Source organism: Pan paniscus, chromosome 4, assembly GCF_029289425.2.
Source record: "Pan paniscus chromosome 4, NHGRI_mPanPan1-v2.0_pri, whole genome shotgun sequence".
Lineage (NCBI taxonomy): Eukaryota > Metazoa > Chordata > Mammalia > Primates > Hominidae > Pan > Pan paniscus.
The window spans coordinates 97542632-97564908 of record NC_073253.2 but is presented as its reverse complement, the minus strand read 5'-3'; the positions used below and the strand labels follow the sequence as shown (position 1 = coordinate 97564908).

The 22277-nt window shown below is 33.9% G+C and overlaps 1 protein-coding gene across 1 annotated transcript in view; it reads left to right on the top strand.

Annotated features, from left to right (window-relative positions):
- Window positions 1-22277, top strand: part of SLCO4C1 (solute carrier organic anion transporter family member 4C1) — a 62476-nt gene that overhangs the window by 7487 nt on the left and 32712 nt on the right. Inside the window, exon 3 of the mRNA XM_034960296.3 lies at window positions 18174-18356. Within this exon, the coding sequence (XP_034816187.1) occupies window positions 18174-18356 (183 nt within the window). The remainder of the gene's footprint in view (window positions 1-18173; window positions 18357-22277) is intronic.

Below are 22277 nucleotides of genomic sequence, written 5' to 3'. Positions count from 1 at the left end.
TTGAGATAACACCAGTAAAACAGTTCCATGCCATCTGGATTTTATGTACTAGTGGGAAGAAATATGCAATTAATAAACAAATGAACAAGATAATTGAAAATTGAGGTGAGTGGGTAAAGAGACAAATAGAATGAAGTAACACTGTGTTAAAGGTTAAGTATGTTTGCCAGGAAAGGCTACAGTGATAATATCTGGATAGTGAAGAGCTAACCTTGAAAGATAATTTCCAGGCTGGAGAAAAATATGGTTAAGGGCTTTGGAGCAGAGGAGGGCTTGGTAGGTTTTAGGAATTGTCCGTTTTGGTCAGCATTGTCAAAGCAAGGGAGGCTGTTTTGGAGAGGCAGGTAGACACTAGGGAGGCATTTAGATTGTGCTTGAAATGCAATGCAAAGTTGTGGAAGAGTTTTATACAGGGAAGTGCATGATCTTACTGGAGTTTAAGAGACAAGAGTAAATGGGAGCCAATCACTCTGGAAATTTTTATTGTAGTCCAGGTGGGAGATAAATGTGGCTGAGACTGGGGTGGTAGCAGCAGAGATCCAGAAGATGAATGATTCTCAGTGTGTTTTATAGGAAAAAGAAATAGGACTCTGTTGGATATATTGTGAAGGAGGAATGAAGGAGTCCTTGGTATTTGGCTTGATCAGCTGGGGCCGTTTTTACTAGAAGGTGGAAGACTAGGTAGAACAGAATTAGAATGAAATTAAGAATTCGGGTTTGGAGTTTTTTAGTATGAACTGCATATTATATATCCAGTGTTGCAGTGTATATCCCCAAAATACGTGTTTACATAAATGTGCAAGTCATTCACTTGGTTTGATTCCTAGAAGTGCAAATACTGGATTTGAAGGCCTTCCTCATTCTAGTTTTTGATAGATAATGTCACACTGACTTTCAGGAAGGGATATATTAGTTACTCTCCCATTGTTGGTGAATGAAAATGCATCACTGTTGTGTTGAATTTTTGCATTTTTTTCCCCTGTGATTTTTCTTAACAGAAGTGTCATTGTGGTATGTGTAGGTGTTTATAATATGACAGACACAAAATTCAGGATTGAAATTGCATTACACATTTAAAGGAATTCAGACATTTAGAAACGGAAGGGATGTTAGAAATGATAAAAGCCGGCCAGGTGCAATGACTCATGCCTGTAATCCCAGCACTTTTGGAGGCCAAGGTGGGCGGATCACAAGGTCAGGAGTTCGAAACCAGCCTGGCCAACACAGTGAAACCCCATCTCTACTAAAAATACAAAAAAAAAAAAAGAAAAAATTAGCCATGTGTGGTGGCATATGCCTGTAGTCCCAGCTACTTGGGAGCCTGAGGCAGGAGAAATGCTTGAAGCAGGGAGGCCGAGGTTGCAGTGAGCTGAAACCGTACCATTGCACTCCAGCCTGGGTGACAGAGCAGAGACTCCATCTCAAAAAAAAAAAAAAAAAAAAGAAGTGAAACAACCTCTTCTTTTTACAGTGTAAGCCTTAGGGCAAGAGGTGAATTGATTTCACAGATGGTTAACAACAACTAAAACTAATCCTAATTTTTATGGTTTGTTTATTGTTTTTCAAAAGTGTATACTTATTACTCATACTAAGTTATTAACTATATTGAATGATTTTAATATTTTTTATGAATTTCAAGCATTTCTTCCCCAATTTCTAGTAGTCAGGTACAGTGGTCTGTATTAATCTACTTTTGCAAGTATGGGAATCTGTAACGAAAAATCTGAATTATTTGTCAAACTTTAGGGAGAGTAGAGAAGAAAACTTAGGAAAAGGAAACTGCAAAAGGAAAACAGATTAGTTGAAAGCTTCCTGTAAATTAATTAGAGGCAAGGGGATGTGTAATCTTCTTAAGTAACTTAACATAACATAGAGCATAATATTAATAAATGATTTTATTAATTGAAATTATACATGTAATTTAATTTAAAATGGACAGTGAGGAAATTAACATACCCTTCTGTGCTTTTTGTGTTGTTCTTAAGGGAAATCAAAATCAGGGCTCACTTTGGATGGGATAATCTCTGTAAGAGGAGACTAAAGTAATATAGCTAGTAAGTAGAAAAAAACATAAAATATGATAAGCATGTATGATTTCTACAGGTGTGAGAATAACACAAAAGAACGTTAAGAACAAAAGTTAAGAAGATATATTTTGAAACAGCTTGGACTTTCTATTGTGTTGTAAACAATAAATTTAAGTAGGTTGGAGAGAAAGTGTTTTTTTAAGGGAAGCTTTTAGAAAGACATAAGCATTAGAGGTGATTAACTTTGAATGGAGATGATCAAAGGGAAGTTGTGGTTGTTATTGGACTAAAAAAAGAGGTAGTATTAAAATTAAGAGGAACAAATACATGCTATTAAGGGCTAATTTTTTGTACAAGTTAACCCAAACATAGAACAGTGTCAAAACACTTTTAAATAAGTCATATTTGACATTCATTTTGACTTACTTCAACATAATATTAATATGACACAACATATTGCAGTATGACTTTAAAATATTTAAAATGCGATAAGTAAATCTTTACCACGTAACATTTTTTTCATCTAAGCAATCTTAATTTCTTTTAGATGAGTGTTATTTTAATGTTACCATGCAAAATAATCTTTATGTCTCTTTGAGACTTTGGGAGAGAGGCATTATTAAATACTGAGGAATTGTAGAAAAGTAGTTACTTAGCCTAGTAAAGCTCTTTTTATTTATTGACCAATAATTAGATAATTTTTCCTATGTTGCACTATATCTTTGTTTCTCTTTTCCATCCCCTTTCCCTCAAAGAAACCTTAAATGATAAAAATTCACATTAGCTGTAGCACTAAATTTCTAATTTTTTTTTTATTGGCATTTCAGAGAGAATGCTTCATCAAAGGACTTTGGTTATGCTTGGTAACTACTTACAAAAGCTGTGCTAGGAAACTGATTACAGTAGGACTCAAAGTGGACTTTACTTCTGGTTACTATTTTATCTTTTTTTCTTAGAATACTTTTTTCTTTAATGGAATGCTTGCCTAGATTTGAGAAGACCTAGGGCAAAGAATTTTAGAGGTTTTCAAGCACAAATTCAATACAGGAAGCTTTAATTTTGCTTGGCCTCTGAGTGTTTTTCCTTTTTTGATATTATTTTTTACTTTACGGAAGTCACTTATTTTTCTTAAATTTTACTTCTTTGTAACTGAAATGAATAAAGGAGTAATGAGAAGAGGTGATTTTTTTAGATTAGAAGCTATAATGGTGTAATAAAACAAATGATTCAATTTTAAATTTAATACATACAGTAAAAGGCCTAGAGCTACCTTTTAGCAATAATTAATGCTCTAGATAAAACTATCACAATTTTTTATATCAGAGGCTTTTCAGTCTTTCTCGTACTTCCTAGATAGTATGAATTACCCTGAGCCAGGCTCAATGGCGCACACCTGTAATCCCAGCACTTTGGGAGGCTGAGGTGGGTGGATTACTTGAGGCCAGGAGTTTGAGACCAGCCTGGCCAACATGGTGAAACCCTGTCCCTACTAAAAACACAAAAATTAGCCGGGCATGGTGGCAGGCACCTGTAATCCCAGATACTTGGGAGGCTGAGGCAGGAGAATCACTTGAACCCAGGAGGCGGAGGTTGCAGTGAGCTGAGATCGGGACACTGCACTCCAGCCTGGGCAACAGTGTGAGACTTTGTCTCAAAAACAAACAAACAAACAAACAAAATATATGTGTGTGTGTGTATATATATGTGTGTATATATTTGTGTGTGTGTGTGTGTGTGTGTGTGTATGTATATATATGAATTATCCTGGATGGTTGCTATTCCTGTTTAATACTGCCTCTTGGAGATCCTGATTCAGTAAGTTTGGAGTAGGACTCAATCAATATTTTTAAAAAATTACCCAGGTTATCTTAGTCTAATTTAGGACATACATGTCCATTTTAGTGTCTGATTACTTTGTAAAGCTTCTAACTGTGGATATAGAGAGAAAGGTTTCTTTTCCTTTCCAGATTATTGCTTTATGTCTTCCTTTAAAATAGGAGTTTCACAATCATCATGAAATGCTAGGTGCTCTAATGCAGCCAGTTTTGTTGAAATGCAAATGACCAAACTTCTGAAATAGAGGAAACTTACAGAGAAAAATAAGTAGGAAAAAAATATGTCAATGAAATTTTAGCACAAACTCATTCTCATTACAAGCTATAGTTTGCTGGTAGGTAGAGGTTTAAAAAATCCATGGCCTTTAGCAAGAGAAAAACATGTCCAAACATTTCTGAAAGTATTATCTGCAGAGAACAGTTTCTAGAGGTATTAGGAATATGTTAAAAATGTGTTCAATGGTTGAATGAGTTTGGAAAAAAAAAAAAGAAGAACGCTAAGCAGTTGTCTTTATTGCAGCACTATAAAGCAAATGCATTCTGTGAATCTTTAGTTAGGGGTATGATATGTAGAGTTGATGAAGAGGCTCCATTGTTATACTTGTCCCCTTCATCCTGCTTTTGCCCCTTACTTTGTCTTCCTCTAGGTAAGTGAGGCAGTGAACACACTTTGGTAAAATCTGCTCTATCTGCTTTAGGTTTAACTATGTGAATTTGAAAGCCCTTGTTGAGTTTAGAAACTTTATTATGATCAGCACCTACAACAGCATGTGATATAGACTAGGTCCTTAAGAACTATTTGTTGAGTTGTCACATATATTAATGAATGGAGTCCTTTGATGAGGTATATTAAGAGCCTAATGCCTTGTCCTTCCACAGAAGACAGTAAGAGTAGGTAATGGCAGATAAAGGCAATTTGGGATTCTCTTTCCACATTTTCCATAAACTTGGGCTAATAAAATAGTGTAACATTTAAAGAGAATTTTCTCTTTCTCTCTCTTCTTCATCATTTTTTTTTCTGGTGACCGAATTAGGACAAATTATGTTGTTAGAGGCAAAAATTATTTTCCGTAATCTTTTTGAGTAAGATTTGAGATCTGAAAAATTTGCAGTGTGAAAAGGAAGCTAAAATGAGAAGCATATTCAGAAATAGTAGCAGAATGCTTTGATATTCTACTTTTGGTTTTTGTCTTAATGACTTGCTAAGATGTTGATTTCACTTCAGTGCTTCTAAGAAAATTCTCTTTTAATGTTCCATTTTTCTAGCCCAAGTTTATGGAAAATGTGGACAAAGAATCCCAAATTGCCTTTATCTGCCATTACCTACTCTTACTATCTTCTGTGGAAGGACAAGGCATTAGGCTCTTAATGTTAAAATGTTAGCAATTCTCTTTTCATGGACTTTTAAAAATCTTAATATATAAAATGAAATGCTCTGATAGGGCATTCAAGTGGCCATAGGCGTAGTTGTGTCTAACCAGATATATTGTGTGGAAGGTAATGATTAAGCAATGTCTTTTTTTTTTTTTTTTTTTTTTTTTTTGTAGCTTCCTTAGAAAGGTTGGTGGTTTGTGGCAGGAAATAAATGAGGAAATTCTATTTTCTTAGTCACTATTCTTAAAAACGCACAAATTTGCCAATGTGTGTTTTAATATATTTTTTCTGTTTCATTTTAATGCTATTAGTTCATCCTATTTAATGAAAGTATTCAGCACTTTAGCAGAGATGAGAGTCAGAAATAAGTGAGTTTAAGTTTTTGCTCACACACTGTGATAGAACTACAGTGATCCTGGAGATAAATTTCTTTGACTATAAATTATGTTGATAATAATCAATACCACATAGAAGAGTATACATATGTGGTGATAAGGCAGTGCCTGGTGTGTTGTGAGTGCTCATTAAATAGTAGCAATGAATAATAAAGTCTTTTTTTTTTTGTGGATGTCACTTGGTGTTGACATATCCCCAAAGTCTGACCAAACACTTTTGAACTAGTACATTAGAAAGGGTTTTAATTAGATATATTTCTAAGATCATATTGTTACGAGATAAGAAAATAATTCATTTGGTGTAGCTCAGCTTAATTGGGTCCACTTAGAATAACACATTAAAATATTGCCTTTTAAATAGCCAAGTTGCCATTTGAAAATATCTTGAATTTTTTGACTTTGAACATGATATGTACTTTGTAAAATGTTCAGAAAATAGGAACACACAAACAAAAATGGAATAAAGAAAGAAAGAAAGAGTTTTCATGGTAACACACCTTGGTTATTCACCGTTAACACTGTTCAGTCTTTTAAAAATGTATATACGCATTCATACGTATATTGTCACACATAAACTACACTACATAGTCATTAACACACATTCATGCACACATTCACACTCACATAATTTTATTAACATTCACACATCTTTACATCACATTCGCACAAACACATTCAAAATCCTTGTTTGAAGGAAACAAGATTTTTAATCTATGAACGTTGACTTCTTTTTACTTGGAAGATGTGTTGGACACATTTTATATTAGTAAAGATGGAGCTGCAGAATCTTTTTGCTTTTCTATTATTTCATTTTATAAATGACTTATTTAACCAACCCTCCTTTGTTATATTTTTTATTAATACATTTAATTTTTCTGGTTAGAGAGGTTCTATGGGTCATGCAGACAATTTGGGTAATACTAAGAAGTGGAAAGAGAAAAAAACTCAATTCACTGTTTTTCTTTTCTCAAGGAAAACAGCTTCGGAATTGTCTGTTTTTCTGTGCCTATTTTTAATACAGTTAATAAAATATGTTGCAACCTGTGAGCATTTTCTTGCATAGCATTCTGTTTTACATTTTAAACATTCTCATAGAACTGAATTTTTACATATAAAAAGTTTTTTATTATAAATTAACTCATGATGAACATTTCTATGTTTAAAGGTTTTACTATATTTCAGTAATTATACAGTATATAATATTTTGGAATTGACTTTTTTTAGTCTGAGTAATTTTCTGAATACTCATCATGTTGTTGTACATATCAATTGTTCTGTTCTTTCTACTGCTGATTAGTAATCCGTGGTATGGATGTACCATAGTTTGTTTAACCATTTGCCTATTAAAGAACATCTGGTTTGTTCCCAGATTTTGGTTATTACAAATAAAGCTACAAACATTAGTGTGCAGATTTTTGTGTGAACATAGTTTTCATTTTTCTGGAATAGATGCCCAGGAGTAAAACTGCTGGGTCATATGAAAATTCTATGTTTAGTTTTTTGAGAAACTGCCAAACTGTTTTCCAGATTCACTGTATCACTTTATATTCCCATCAGCAATGTATGAGTGACTCAGTTTATTTGAATCCTTGCCAGCATTTGGTGTAGCCATTCTAATAGGTGTACAGTGAAATCTCGTTGTGTTTTAATTTGTATTTCTTTAATGGCTGATAACATTGAGCATCTTTGCTTGTGTGAATTTGCTATCTGCATATCATCTTTGGTGAAATGTCTTTTCATGTCTTTGGATATTTGTTTCTTTACTGTTGAGTTTTGAGAGACATTTATGTTTTCCAAGTACTAGGTCTTGTCACAAGCTAGTTTGCAAATATTTTCATCCAGTCTGTAGCATGTCTTTTCATCCTCTTAACAGGGTCTTTCAGAGAGTGAAAATTTTCAATTTAAATAAAGTCGAATTTATCAGTTTTTTCCTTTTATAGATTATGCTTTTATTGTGAAGACTAAAAACCCTTTGCCTAGCTCTGATCCCTAAGATTTTCTTCTATTTTTAAAAAAAGTTTTATAGTTTTCTATTTTACATTTAAGTCTGTGATATATTTTGAGTTAATTTGTATAAAAGATGTGAGGTTTAAAGTTTGATTTTTGTTTATAAGTGTCCATTTGCTCTAGCTCCATTTGAAAAGTCTGTCCTTCAACCATTGAATTACTTTTGTAGCTTTTCAAAAATCAGTTGGGCATATTTGTATAGCTATATTTCTGGGATCTCTACTCTGCTCCATTGATATATGTATCTCTTCACCAATATCACATTCTTGACTATTATACTTATATAAGTCTTGAAATCCTATAGACATTGCTCTCACTTCATTGTTATTTTTCCATATTGGTTTGCCTCATTCCTTTTTATTTCTATATAAATTTTAGAATAATCTTGTCTATATCTACAAAATATCTTAATAGGATTTTGAGAGGAATTGTATTAAACCTTGATATGGTTTGGTTTTGTGTCCCCACTCAAATCTCATCTCAAATTCTAATCCCCATAATCCCCACATGTCAAGGGAGGGACCTGGTGGGAGGTTATTTGATCATGGGGGTGGTTTCCCCCATGCTGTTCTCCTGATAGTGAGTGAGTTCTCATGAGAGCTGATGGTTTTATAAGTGTTTGACAGTTCTTCCTTCACATGCTCTCTCGCCTGCGACCATATAAGATGTACCTGCTTCCCCTTCAGCCCTGATTGTAAGTTTCCTGAGGCCTAAATTTTTTTCTTTATAAATTACCCAGTTTCAGGTAGTATCTTTATAGCAGTGTGAAAATGAACTAATACAACCTGTATATTAATTGGGATTAAACTGATATAGTTACTATGTTGGGTCTTCCAATCCATGAATATATATGGATTTATACTCCATTTATTTAGATTTTCTTTAATTTTTTCATCAATATTTTATATTTCTAGCATGCAAGTTATGTATATATATTTTGTTAGATTAACATCTAAGTATTTCTTTTTGCTTTTTTTGAATGTTTGTAAATAGTACTGTATTTTAAATTTCAGTTTCCATATGTTCATTGCCAGTATATGGAAATACGGTAGATTTTTGTATGTTTTATTGTGTATTCTGCAACGTTACTGAATTAATTGGTTCTTGATATTATTTTGTGGATTCCTTGGTGTTTTCTATGTAGACAGTCATGTTTTCTGCACATAGGAACAGTTTTATTACTTCCTTTACCTTCTGTATGGCACTAATTTTCTTTCTTTTTTTTTTTTTTTTTTTTTTTTGCCTTATTGCACTGGTTAGAACTTCCAGTACTATTTTGAGTAAGAATGGTGATAGTGATTGTTCTTACCTTCTTCCCTATATTAGGCAAAAAAGCTTTCAGTCTTTCACTACTGCTGCATGTTTTTATAAATACTCTTTATCAAGTTGGGAAAGTTCTACTCTATTCCTCTTTTTCTGAGAATTTTTATCAGGAATCATTGTTGAATGTTGCCAAACACTTGTTCTGCATCAATTGTTCATGTGATTTCTGATCATGTGATCATGATCATGCAATTTTTTTCTTCTTCAATCTGTTAATACAGTAGTTAACATTTTTTGATTTTTTTGATGCCAGCCTTGCATCCCAGAATAAACCTCACCTGGCAATGGTGTACAATTCTTTGGATATATTTGTGAATTCTGTTTGGTACTATTTTGTTAAGCATTTTTGTGTCTATATTCATAAGGGATATTAGTTTTTATTTTCTTTTATGTACTGTCTCTATTTGGCTTTGTAGTTTTTGTGGATTTTAGGGGATTATAAACTTCATACAATAAATTGAGAAATGTTCCTCCTCTACTATTTTCTGAAATTGATTTTAATTTTTCTTTATATGTTTGTTAGAATTCTGCAAGTGAAACTATTTGAGCCTATAGATTTCTGTTTGGGGAGTTTCTTAATTAAAAAAGTTAATACTCTTAATAGTTATCTTTAATAGTAATTCAAATCTATTAGGTTGGTGCAAGAGTAATTGTGATTTTTGTCATTACTTTTAATGGCAAAAACTGCAGTTACTTCTGCACCAACCTTATACTTCATTTTGGGTGAGTAGATATAATTTATGCTTTTTATGGAATTGACCCATTTCATCTAAGTTGTCAAATTTATGTATATAAAGCTAACTGTTCCTAGTATTTATTTATTATATTTTCTTTGTCTGCTGGATCTGTTGTGAAATCCTTTGCTTGATTCCTGGTATTGATAGTATTTGTCTACTTTTTCTTATTCTTTGTCAGTCTTGCTAGATGTAGCCAATTAAATTCATCTTTTCAGAAAATGAACTTTTAGTTTCATTGATTTTTCTCTGTAGTTTTCTATTTTCCAATTTATTGATTTCTGCTCTTTATTTTCTTCCTTCTACTTATTTTAAATTTATTTTATTATTATTTTTCTCTAGGTGGCTGACATGGAACCTTAGATTATTGATTTTATTTTTATTTTTTCTAATGTATGCATTTTAGTGCTATAAAATTTTCTTTCAGTACTGCTTGAGTTGCATTTCACTATTGTTATATATTGTGTTTTCATTTTTACTTAATTCAGTGAATTTTTTTATTTCCTTAGAGACTTCCTTTTTGACCCATAGATTATTTGAAAGTGTGAGAGCATGTTGTTTAGTTTCCAATATTTGGAGATATTTTTGTTATCATTTTGTTAATGCTGTTTCGTTAGATTCCATTGTAGTCAGAAAACATACTATGTACGATTTGAATTTTTAAAAATTTATTAAGGTTTACTCTATGGCGCAGGATGTGATCTGCCTTGGCATATGTTCTGTGGGCATTTGAAAAGAAAATGTATTTTGCTATTGTTTGGCAGAGTGCTTAAAAAATGTTGGTTAGATCCTGTTGGTAGATGTGGTTGATAAGTTAGTTTATATCCTTGCTAATTTTCTGTTCTATCAGTTGCTCAGAGAGGGGTTTTGAAATCTTTTACTGTAATTGTGGGTTTGTCTGTTCCTCCTTTCATTCTATAAATTTCTGCTTCATGTTTTACAGCTCTATGATGGTGAAAACATGTTACTCTTCTTGGTAAATTGACTATTTTTTCATTATGTAATGTCTCTCTGTGTCAAGTAAATTTTTTTGCTCTAAAGTCAGTTTCAACTGATATTAATATGGCTACTCCTACATTATTTTGATTAATGCTTGGATGATATGTTTTTTCCCCCAATCTTTAAATTTCAGCCTGCCCACATTACTGCATTTGAAGTGAATTTCTTGTAGATGGCATAGTTGGGCTTTTTTTTTTATTCACTATGTCAATATCCTTTAATTGTCATATTCAGACCATTTACATGTAATGTAAATACTAGTATGTTAAAGTTTAAACCTGTACTTTTAATATTTTGTTTTGTGTTTGTTCTTTGTTTTTTGTTTCTCTATTATCTGCTTCTTGCTTTCCTAAATGTGAGTTGCTTGAACATTTTTAGAATTCCATTTTGATTTATCTATAGTGTTTTGAGTATATTTCTTTGTATAGCTTTTTGAGTGTTTTTTTCTAGATATTGCATTACATGTATATAAGTATAGTCTTTGTATTATATTATTGGACTCTGGTTCTTATTTAAATCTTCTGTCTTAACTACTTGACGCTGCTCTGATGGCTTTGAGGTGGGGGTGGGTGATGCCTTATTTGCCGAGTGGCATCGAAGTCCAAGTTCACCTCTTGGCCTCAATTGACACCTAGTAGGAAGACAGGCTCCTTGTTACTGTTGGGTGGTGGTGGCAGTCCTGGATCTCCACTAGAACTCCACTGATATCATTCTCTCTGGGAATGGTAGGAGTGACTTGCTACTCTTCTACTGACCCCACAGAGAAGAAGTATGGCCTGATTCCAACTAGACTACAGTGTAAGTTCTGACTCTTCACTAGGCTTCCTCTTGTACTAGCAGAGAGGGAGTGGGGGTGCTTCTGTTGCTACATAGAGCTGGAAACCCAGGCTACCAGTGTAGATTTCACTGGCACGAGGGGTGAGGATCATTACCTCTTGATGGAGGTAGAAGTCCCGGATCCCTTCTCATCCTTCTCTGACACCACCCTGGAAGGGGGATGGGGCACCTTGTTACACGATATATTGCATGGGTGAGTGTGGGTGAGATTGCAGTTTTTCTCTGTGGTATTTGACTAGAGTAGCATGGTTACTGTATAATTTTTCTGCCTTGCCAAGCTGCTTCTTTCTTGATCTTTTGGCTAGAATGATGATAATTTTCTTGTGCCTCTTTTTTTTGTTTTGTATGCAGCCTTTGGCATTTGTGGGTTGCTAACTTATTCAGCTGCAAATCTGGGATAGATTAAGCAAAAATAAAACCCAGGAAACTCACCACTATGTTCGTTGGGTACTGTCTAGGGAACTAAGGAGCAGCAATGGATTGGTGCCTCTCACTACTATAGCTAATAATCCACTTAATGGAATTCTTACACCCTGCCTTGTTGAATTCTAGTACCCAAGGGATTTAAGTTTCCATCAAGGCACACAGTCATTATTCCCTTAAATCCAAAGCTTAACAATAACTGTTCGCTAATCCTTTTTGATCTCTTCATAGTAAATATTCAACAGGGAGAGTTCACTAAATTGACAGAGCTAATGGATCCTAGTTACCAAGGGAAAATTGAGTTGTTCCTTTCCAGTTGCAAGGAACAGTATATTTTTGGACTGCAAGATTCACTTAGGTGCCTCTTAACACTCCTATACCCAATAGTACTTGTTAAAAGAAAACTTCAGTAACTCAATAGGGAAAGAAGAGCTGGAGACTTGTAAAAGACAGTAAAATACCTGACTAGTTAAGGTATAGGCAGTGGTAAAGGGAACAAGAACTGCATGATAGAAGGAAGCTATGCTTGTCAGTCGGGCCCTCTGACCAACTATAGAAAGAGAACTATGGAGCTGGTTAATTGTCGCCCTGCTCTTGTTTTCGTCTGCCACCTTCGATGCAGACCCCCGCTGGGGCTAACACTTCAGTGTTGCTTTCAGGTGGGAGAATAACTGAATGCATGTTATCTCATGATGATATTTTGCAGATAGCTTTTTGTGGGTTTCTTATGTGGGAGACATACAGATTTTTAAATTCAGACAAAGATAAAAGTGGATGCTAAAGAAGGAGGGGGAGCTGTGTTGGATATTCTGTGTCCTTCCAGGGCCAATATTGACTATTTATGACTTTTGCTTTGTGCTTTAGTAGAGAAATCCAACAGACTATGTCAATCTGGCACTTTTCTCTACCCTGGATTGTAGTTGGGTTAGCTAACAGGAGTTTGCATGTTGGGAAGAAAGAGGTCGCAGGTGTGCATTTTCCTGGTGTCCTCCCCACTGGTGTGGTTTGGAGTGGCTGTGTGCCACTGTAACCTTCTAGGATTTAAGTCTGTTTGTATAAGGGCTAAATTTAAATATTTTTAATGACCTAGGACTGTTTTGTTTCTTTTGACACTTTTGTTATACTTCTAACCAGTCTTTTTCAAAAGTGATTTATAGAGCGCTAGTTCTGGGAGATGTTAGACATTAATGAAGAAAAAAACTAACTTGAATATATGATAGATGATTTTTAGAGTTAATATTCTTTATCATGTTACATATAAATAAGTGATTATTCCACTTGTTATTCGAGAACCAAGAAGATTTACGAAGCACACAAAGCCTTTGTTTGCCTGTGCATTCTGAAATTATTTAGAAGTGCTTGTGACACGTGATATACAGTATACTGCTGGTGCTCTCTACAAAGAAGATTCTCAATAGTCCAAGTGTATTTGTGACTTGGAGTCTCTCTTCAAAGTCTACTCTAAACTATGTCCTGGTGATGACCATTCATGTCATAGTTTCCTGGCCTCCAATTATGCAGGTTGACCTATAGAGATTTACATACATACTTTTACAGTATAGTGATATTTCTTTAAATTATATATTTAAGTATTTTGTTCTATGATTTTAGTTTTCTTTCTTAGGTACATCAACTACTTCAACTATGTGTATATATGATCTTATTTGGCCTCCTTATGTTAACATTTCTTCTTTTTTATCATGAATTTTGCTCACTTTCCTCATTTGTACTCTATATGCCCATAACTATGTTTTCTCAGTCAGTTTACCCATGTGCCCCTTTCCGTTGTATCTTCTTTTCTATGGGGTTTTAGTTTTTTCCTTTTACTTTTTTCTGTCAGGATTTGATCTCCTCTTTCTTTCCTTCATCATTTCTTTTCTTTTACTCTATTTATTTATGTAAATCATTGCCTCATCTCATGATGAACTATGTGTTCACATTTCTCATTTGCTCCATGAAAATATTTTTGTGGTCAGTGCCCTAATCTTAATTTTAATAAAATTATGCTGCCTTTTTTTTCTTATGACATCTTTCTGTAAATGCCGTGGTAACCAGAGATGTGGTACCAGAGATGACAGGAGAGGAATGTAGGATTGAGCTAAATTCCCCACGCCAGAAGATGCTGTTTAGACTCGGGGTGGTCAACTATAAACAAAAGCAGCAGCTCTTTCTCCTTCCTCAGGGCAGTGGTTAGGAGGTTAGGAGATGAGGAGTGAGGCTGAGGGAAGAAAAGTACAGCTACCCCCTGGGAAAGGAGAAAGAGAGACTGTGTTTGTTTAAAGTTAGCCACGTCAAAGCACCTGATGCAGGTAACTGGGGAGACTGGGTTCCCTCAAAACTAAGCTTCTTTACTCCCCTCTCCAGGATGCATAGATACACATCTCCTGGGAATCTTATCAAATGTGTGGCTGGGGAAGTGGAATCACATCACAGCAGAGTCCATTCTGCCCTACCCCTGGCAGCAGGATAGGCCCAGGGGAAAAGAGGTACCTTTAGCCTCTAGGTCTTTAGGGCAAATGCTTGGAGAGCAGCAGGCTGCGGGTCTTTGACTGGGGTTAAGCATTTGGCTGAGCTTGGTATTTATCTTCTGAATGTTTTGACATATGGTATGTGGATTTCCTTTTGTCTTTTTGTCACAGACCTGCCAATATTAGTGGGTAAGACTGGCCACTTCTTTATTCATTAGGTACAGTTCTAATCCTTAATTTTATTGGCAATGTTCCTCTAAATTTATAAACAACATAGGAGCTTCCACTTGTGGTGTATCGTCAAATCACATGCCTTTTCATTAATGTTGAAATTACAGTATCCATGGGGGATTGGTTCCAGGACCCCCATGGATAACAAAATCTGCATGCTCAAGTCCCTTCTATAAAATGGTGTGTTATTTGTATACAATCTACCTACATCCTCCTATAAACTTTAAATCATCTCTAGATTACAAATAATAGCTAATATAGTGTAAATGCTATGTAAATAATTATAGTATATTTTTATTTATATTTCTTTTATTGATGTATTGTTATTTTTCTTCCCTGAATATTTTTGATCTGTGGTTGGTTGAATCCACAGATATGGAACCTGTGGATATGGAGGGCTAACTGTATTTGGTCAGAAATTGTTTGATTTTTCATTAGAAGTTGAAATTCTAGGTTCGAATGGTTTCCTCAACTAATAATCTCACAAAATTCATTGAATAGGTAAATCTAGCTATTTTATAAACTGTATTATAAAAGTACAATTTGCTGCTGATTATCTTAAGGTACACATGGCATCTCTGAATGAAGTATTTCTCTATAGGCTAAAATGTACCCTTTAGTAGTGTTTTTCAGGGCAAGTTCATTTTATGAGATTTAATAGGTTTAAATAATATAGGTTTAAATATTTTTCTTTGTCTTTATATTTGAATGACAATTTGGCTAAGCATAAAATATGAGGGTCACATTATCTTGCACTGGTTACTTTTTTGGCATCCCTTTACTGCCTCTATGGGATTAATGTTGCTTTAGGGAAGTCTGAATGTAAGCTTATGTTTTTTATTTCCTTCTGCATAAGTGACTTTATCTTCTTGTCTAGCTGTTCAAAAAAGTCTTTTCATCTTTAAAATTCACAGACTTTACAAGGGAATATTTTGGTGTTGAAACTCCTGCATCAGATTTTCCTGGGATTCTCCATATCTTTTTAAATCATAGATCAATTTTAATTATAGAAAATTTTCCTTAATTTTACCTTTAAACATATTTATTTTTCTATTTTGGTTGATTATACGTATGTTTGATTGCCTTTGTCTGAATTCTATATCTGTAATTTTCTCTGTAACCTTTTAAATCTTGGTGTCTTATTTTTCCTTTATTTAATTTTGTTCATATTTCTCAAGTCTATTCTCTCTGTCGTAATTCTCACAGTCTCTATTCTTTTTTGACCATTCCAGGGTGACCTCCATTTCTGATAGTTTTGTTCTTTTATGTTTTATAGAACAAAACATGATACTGAGTTATTTTAGCCCATGTTTGTGTTTTTTTCTTTTCTTTCTCTATTTCACTGCATTTCTTTCTTTCTTTTTTTTTTTTTTTTTTTTTTTTTGAGATGAAGTCTTGCTTTTCTGCCCAGGCTGGAGTGCAGTGGCTCACTGCAACCTCCTCCTCCCGGGTTCCAGCAATTCTCCTGCCCTCAGCCTCCCGAGTAGCTGGGACTACAGGGGTGTGCCACCACACTTGGCTAATTTTTGTATTTTCAGTAGAGACGGGGTTTTACCATGTTGGCAATGCTAGTCTCAAACTCCTGACCTCAAGTGGTCCACCCACCTTGTCCTTCCAAAGTACTGGAATTACAGGTGTAAGCCATCACGCCCTGCCTCAACACATTTCTATGAGCTTATTAAATCCTTGTTTTGAGCTCTGGATTTTAAGAGGCAATTGTTTCCATTCCTTTTTTAAGTATGGCAATATAGTAATTTTAAAATCTACATTAATGACAGTATTTTTCTGGAGACTGTTCTCCCCTACTAGCCATTTGTTTTTCTTTTTTGATTATTATTCAACTTTGAATGAGGTGAATTATTCCTTGTCAGCTTTTTGTGGGATGTTTGTATTAGATTTCATAATACAGGACCATCTGTATTATGAAAATGGATCAATTAAATAGAGCTTTTCATGAAGCACTGCATAATGGGTTATAGCTGGGTTGACATATTGATGCCTTTAAACCTTAGAAAGCTGAAGTAATAACAAGAGATTTGTGCTGGAGTGGGATTGCACAGATTAGTGACACAAGATCAAGCCGCCATAAATAAACCCCAGATAGTCAAGTTAGTAAAAGATGTGCTTTTTGGTTAATGCAATAGAATGCTGGATCTCTGTCTTCTCCCACTAAAAGATATTACATATGAATTAACTTAGCACTTCACAGCCCTGCTTCCTTTCTCAATGTATGCCTGTATTATTCACATTTTCTACTTGGGGCCTGCCTGGATGCCTCTGCTTTCTCAAGTTAGCTAATTGACTGATTATATTCACCAGAGCTGATCTAATTGGCTTATTGCAATCACCTGGGCTGAGCTAATTGGCTTAATGTATTTACCCGAGTTGCAGAAGATGACCTCTGACCTACCTTTCTTCTGAGGCCTTTTTTGCAACATATACACACATATTACATAGACATAGCCATGTGATCCATTCTGTGTGTATATGTTTATCCACCTATCTTATATCTAAATAAAGTAGTAAAAATGCTAAGATAAAACCATTGTTTGTGTAATTATGGAATAAGGAACAGTCATGTACCAAACTCAGAACCTAGGAAAATTGAACTAATTGAAAAATTAGTTCACAGAAAAAAATGCAAGTGACAATAAATGTATGGAAAAATGCTTAATGTCACTGATTTTAAAAATGAAATTAAAAAATTATATATATATATTTTTTTAACCAATGAGATTGGTAGTCATTTAAGTTTTATTATGTAAAGTGTTAATGAATTGTTGGTGGGATTGAATATTTGTATGACTTTTTGATAAAGTGGTTTGGCAGTATCAAAATATAAATATTTATTCACTTTGACCTAGCAGTTTCACTCTTTGTAACCTGTCCTATAGATAGGCTTGCCCAAAATGTGCCAGGGTAAACTTAAAAAAATATGTACATCATAACATTCTGATGGAAATAAGAAAATGATCTAAACCTATGTATAATACAATGTAATATTAATAATATTTATTATTAAGTACATGTGCTGGACTAGGCAATAAAATTACAGGACATTTATGCTGTAGAATATTATGACAGTGACAATAAATAAATTTAAATATAGCTTTAAGTGCTAATATCAGAGACGTCCGGGACATAATAAGTGAAAACTGGACATTGTTGAATATAAAGATAGTATGTTTTATTATGACTATAATTGTGTAAAAAAATTAAATGGGGTATACAACACGTAAATGTGTGAGTAAATGTCTGAAAAACTGAAAAGAACTGTTGATAGTGGTTACCCCCATCTAAGTGACAGAGGTGAATAGGAGTTACCTTCATAAAGTGAGGGCAGGCTGGGGTAAGAAAGTGTATTTTTCTTTTGATGTATTTTTAAATAGTTTAAATCAAAGTAAAATGATTGGAAGAAATAAATAAGGTTATATTATATTAGGCAAGTGTAATTTATATGATAGAAATTTAAATTATTAGCTGAATTTCTATAAATTCACAATTTTTTTTTTCCACAAAGACACTTGTGTAACAACAAGGAATAGCACCAGTTGTACATCTTCAACTTCTTCACTTTCTAACTACTTGTATGTCTTCATCTTGGGACAACTATTGCTGGGGGCAGGAGGAACTCCTCTTTATACTCTGGGAACAGCCTTTCTTGATGATTCTGTGCCCACACACAAGTCTTCTCTCTATATAGGTAAGTTTACTCTCTAAACTGTCTCAGTATCACTTTATCTTATTATATGTTCACTTTAGAAGTAAAGTATAATATAGGCTTACTAAAAAGTTAGTTGTAATGCCATAGGTTTTCCCAGTAAATAAATGCAGTATTACTTTTGTTTTATTTCCTGCCATATAATGTCAGTAAATATAAATTATAATGATTTTTGTTGATCCTCTGCTGTATTTCTTGCTCTAGGCATGCCAGCTTTGCAGGACAGGAATAGCCATTTAAGCAGCATTCTCTTTAGATTGCTTGAATCTTAGGGTAACTTTCACAAGTGACATAGAGGCAAATCTCTACAAGGTGTAGAGATTGAGCTCTGCCATTCTGTGTGATTTATGACATCCTATATTGACTTACAGTCCACAAAAGAAACCATTGTTTCTCCTTTGTGATCTAATTCCTGGTAGCATAAGTTTCTCTTAAATTCCTTCTCTTATGTTCCTGCAAGGTAAAGCTAACTAGACAATGCACAGCCCTACATCTAATTATTGAATACTTTATTTGCATATGAGTTTTCTCTTTATCAGTCTGTCAATCTAACATAGGAGATTCATTACCACAGCATTTGGAAGACAGTATGTTCAGTGTAGCCTAAGCCACTGAGGATCTCACAGATACCATTGGCTTTGATTACAGCCAGAGTATTCAAATGGAGAGTACACTGCTGCACCCACCCAGAATCAAACCCAAAGGGTACCTACCCAACCAACACCATAGATATATCTATAGGAATATGTCTTATCCTGTGAAAACTACTCAGTAAAATTGGAAGAGTGACTGTTACTCCAACTGTGCAGTTATCAATATAGTAACAAGCAAAAGCAAAAACATGAAAAAGCAAGGAAACATGGCACTTTGAAAGAAATACAATAATTATACAGTAACAGAACCAAAATAAAATAAAAATCTGTGAAATGCCTAAAAAGGAATTTGAGCTAATGGTCTTAAAGAAACTCAGTACGATATCAAGGGAACTCAGATAAACAACACAAGGAAATCAAGGAAACAATTCATGATCTGAATGAGAAATTCAAGAGAGATAGATGTCATTAAAAATAACCAAATAGAAATCATGCAACTGATGAATTAAATGAATGAAATTACAAGTGTAGTTGAATGAAAAATTACAGTTGAGAGCTTTAACAATAGACTAGATTAAACAGAAAGAATTTCTGACCACGAAGAGCGGTCTTTTGAAATAACCCAGTCAAACAACACAGCAAACAAAATGAAAAAAAAATAAAGAAAGCTTATGTGACGTATGGGCACTATTATGTATACAAATATTTGAATTTTAGGAATTTCAGAAGGAGAAGAAATGGGAAAAGGTATAGAAAATCCATATAATGAAATAATGCTGAAAACATCTCAAATTGTGGGTGAGAAATTAGACATCCAGATACAGGAAGCTCAGTGATTCCCAAATAGATTCCACCCAAAAGGGTCCTCCTCTTCAAGGTGTATTATATTCAAACTGGCAAAAATCAAAGACAAAGATAATTCTAAAAATAACAAAAGAAGAGCGTCAAGTCACATATGGAGGAATTCCCATTAGAAAGATTTCTCAGCAGAAACCTTACAGGTCAGGAGAGAATTGGATGATATATTTAAGAATGCTCAAAAGCAGGGGTCTGGGGGTGGGAGGGACACAGCTGTCTGTCAAGAATACTATATCCAGCAAAGCTATTCTTCAGAAATAAAGGTGAAATAAAGTATTTACCAGGCAAGCAAAAACTGAGGGAGTGCATCATCACTAGACCAGCCCTACAAAAAATGCTTAAAGGAGTCCTACATCTGGAAGCAAAAGGACAATAATTACCACCCTGAACACAAGTGAAAGCATAAAACTCAATGGCAGAGAAGATACTTAAGAAAAAGAAAGGAATCAAATGTTATCACTACAGAAAACTGCCAAACTACTAAGATGAACGAGAGAGGAAGAAATGAACAAAGGATATATAAAACAATCAGAAAACAATTATCAATGATAACAACCTAGAATGTAAATAGTTTAAATTCCCTAATTAAAAATATAGATAGGCTGAATGGATTAAGAAAGTATATCTAACCATATGCTGCCTAGAAGAAACTCATTTCAACTGTAAAGACACACTTAGACTGAAAATGAAGGGATAAAAAAGATATTTAGTTGTAATTGTAAACCAAAAGGGTGTGGCAGTAGCTGTATTTAAATTAGACAAAATAGTCTAAGTCAAAAAATACAAGAAAGAGACAAAGAATATCATTTTACAATTACAAATTCACCAAGAATACAAAAATAAATTCACTAAGAAGATATAGCAATTATAATCGAATATGCACCCAACACCAGAGCATGCACATATATAAATCAAATATTATTAGAGTTAAAGAAATGGACCCCAATATAAAAGCAGTTGGGAACTTTAATGCCCCACTTCCAGCACTGGGAAGATCATCTAGGCAGAAAATCAGTGAATAATATTGCACTTAAACTTCAGTATAGACCAAATTGACCTAACAGGTATATACGGAACGTTTTATCCAGCAGCTACAGGATACATGTTCTTCTTTTCAGCACATGGAACATTCTCCAGGGTAGACCATATGAAGCCACATAGTAAGTCTCAAAAAACTTTTAAATATTAATAATATATCAGGTATATTCTCTGACTACAGTGAAATAAAACTAGAAATCAATAATGAGGAACTTTCGGAACTGTACAAATAGATGAAAATTAATCATCATGCTCCTGAGCAACCAATATGCCAATGAAGAAATTAAGAAGGAATTACATGAAAATAGAAATACAATAAACCAAATCTTATGAGGTACAGCAAAAGCAATGCTTACAGGGAATTTTATACCAATAAACACCTACATCATAAAAATAGATTTCAAATAAACCACCTAATGATGTACCTCAAGGAAATGGAAAAGCAAGAACAAACAAACCCAAAATTAGTAGAAGGAAAGAAATAATAAAGACTATAACAGAACTAAACAAGAGTTAAAAAAAAAAACTACAGAAGATCAATGAAATGAAAATTGGTTTTTTGGAAAAGATAAAATAAAGCCATTTGCTAGACTTAAAAAAAGAGAGAAGACCTAAATAAGTGAAATCAGAAACAAAATAGAAGGCATCACAGCTGATACCACAGAAAAACAAAGGATTGTTAGTCTTACTAACAAATACATCCAACAAATTGAAAAACCTGGAGAAAATGGATAAATTCCTAGGCACATACAACCTACCAAGATTGAACCAGGAAGAAATAGAAAACTTGGTCAGACAAATAACATGTAATGAGATTGAATCAATAATAAAAAGTCTCCTATGAAACAAAAGCCTAGGGCTGGATGGCTTCACTGCTGAAGTCTATAAAACTTGTAAAGAAGAACTTAGCACCAGTTCTTTTCAAACTATTCCAAATAGTTGAAGAGGAGAGAATTCTTCCTAACTTATTCTGAGACCAGTATTACCCTGATGCCAAAACCAGAGAAAAACAGAATGTAAAGAGGAGCTACAAGCCAATATCCCTAATGAACATAGATACAAATTCCTCAACAAAATTATAGCTAGCCGAATTCAATGGCACATCAAAAAATAATACACCATGTTCAAGTGGAATTGATCTCAGTGATGCAAGAATTAGTTTGTCATATGGAAATCAATAAATATGATACATCACATAAACAGAATGAAGGACAAATATCACATGATCATCTCTGTAGATGTAGAAATGTATTTGATGAAACTCAATATCCCTTCATGATAAAAACTTCTAAGAAATTAGGTATAAAAGGAACGTACATCAACACAGTAAAGGCCGTATACGGCAAACCCACAGCTAACGTTATACTGAATGAGAAAAAGCTGAAAGCCTTTACTCTAAGAACTGAAGCACAAG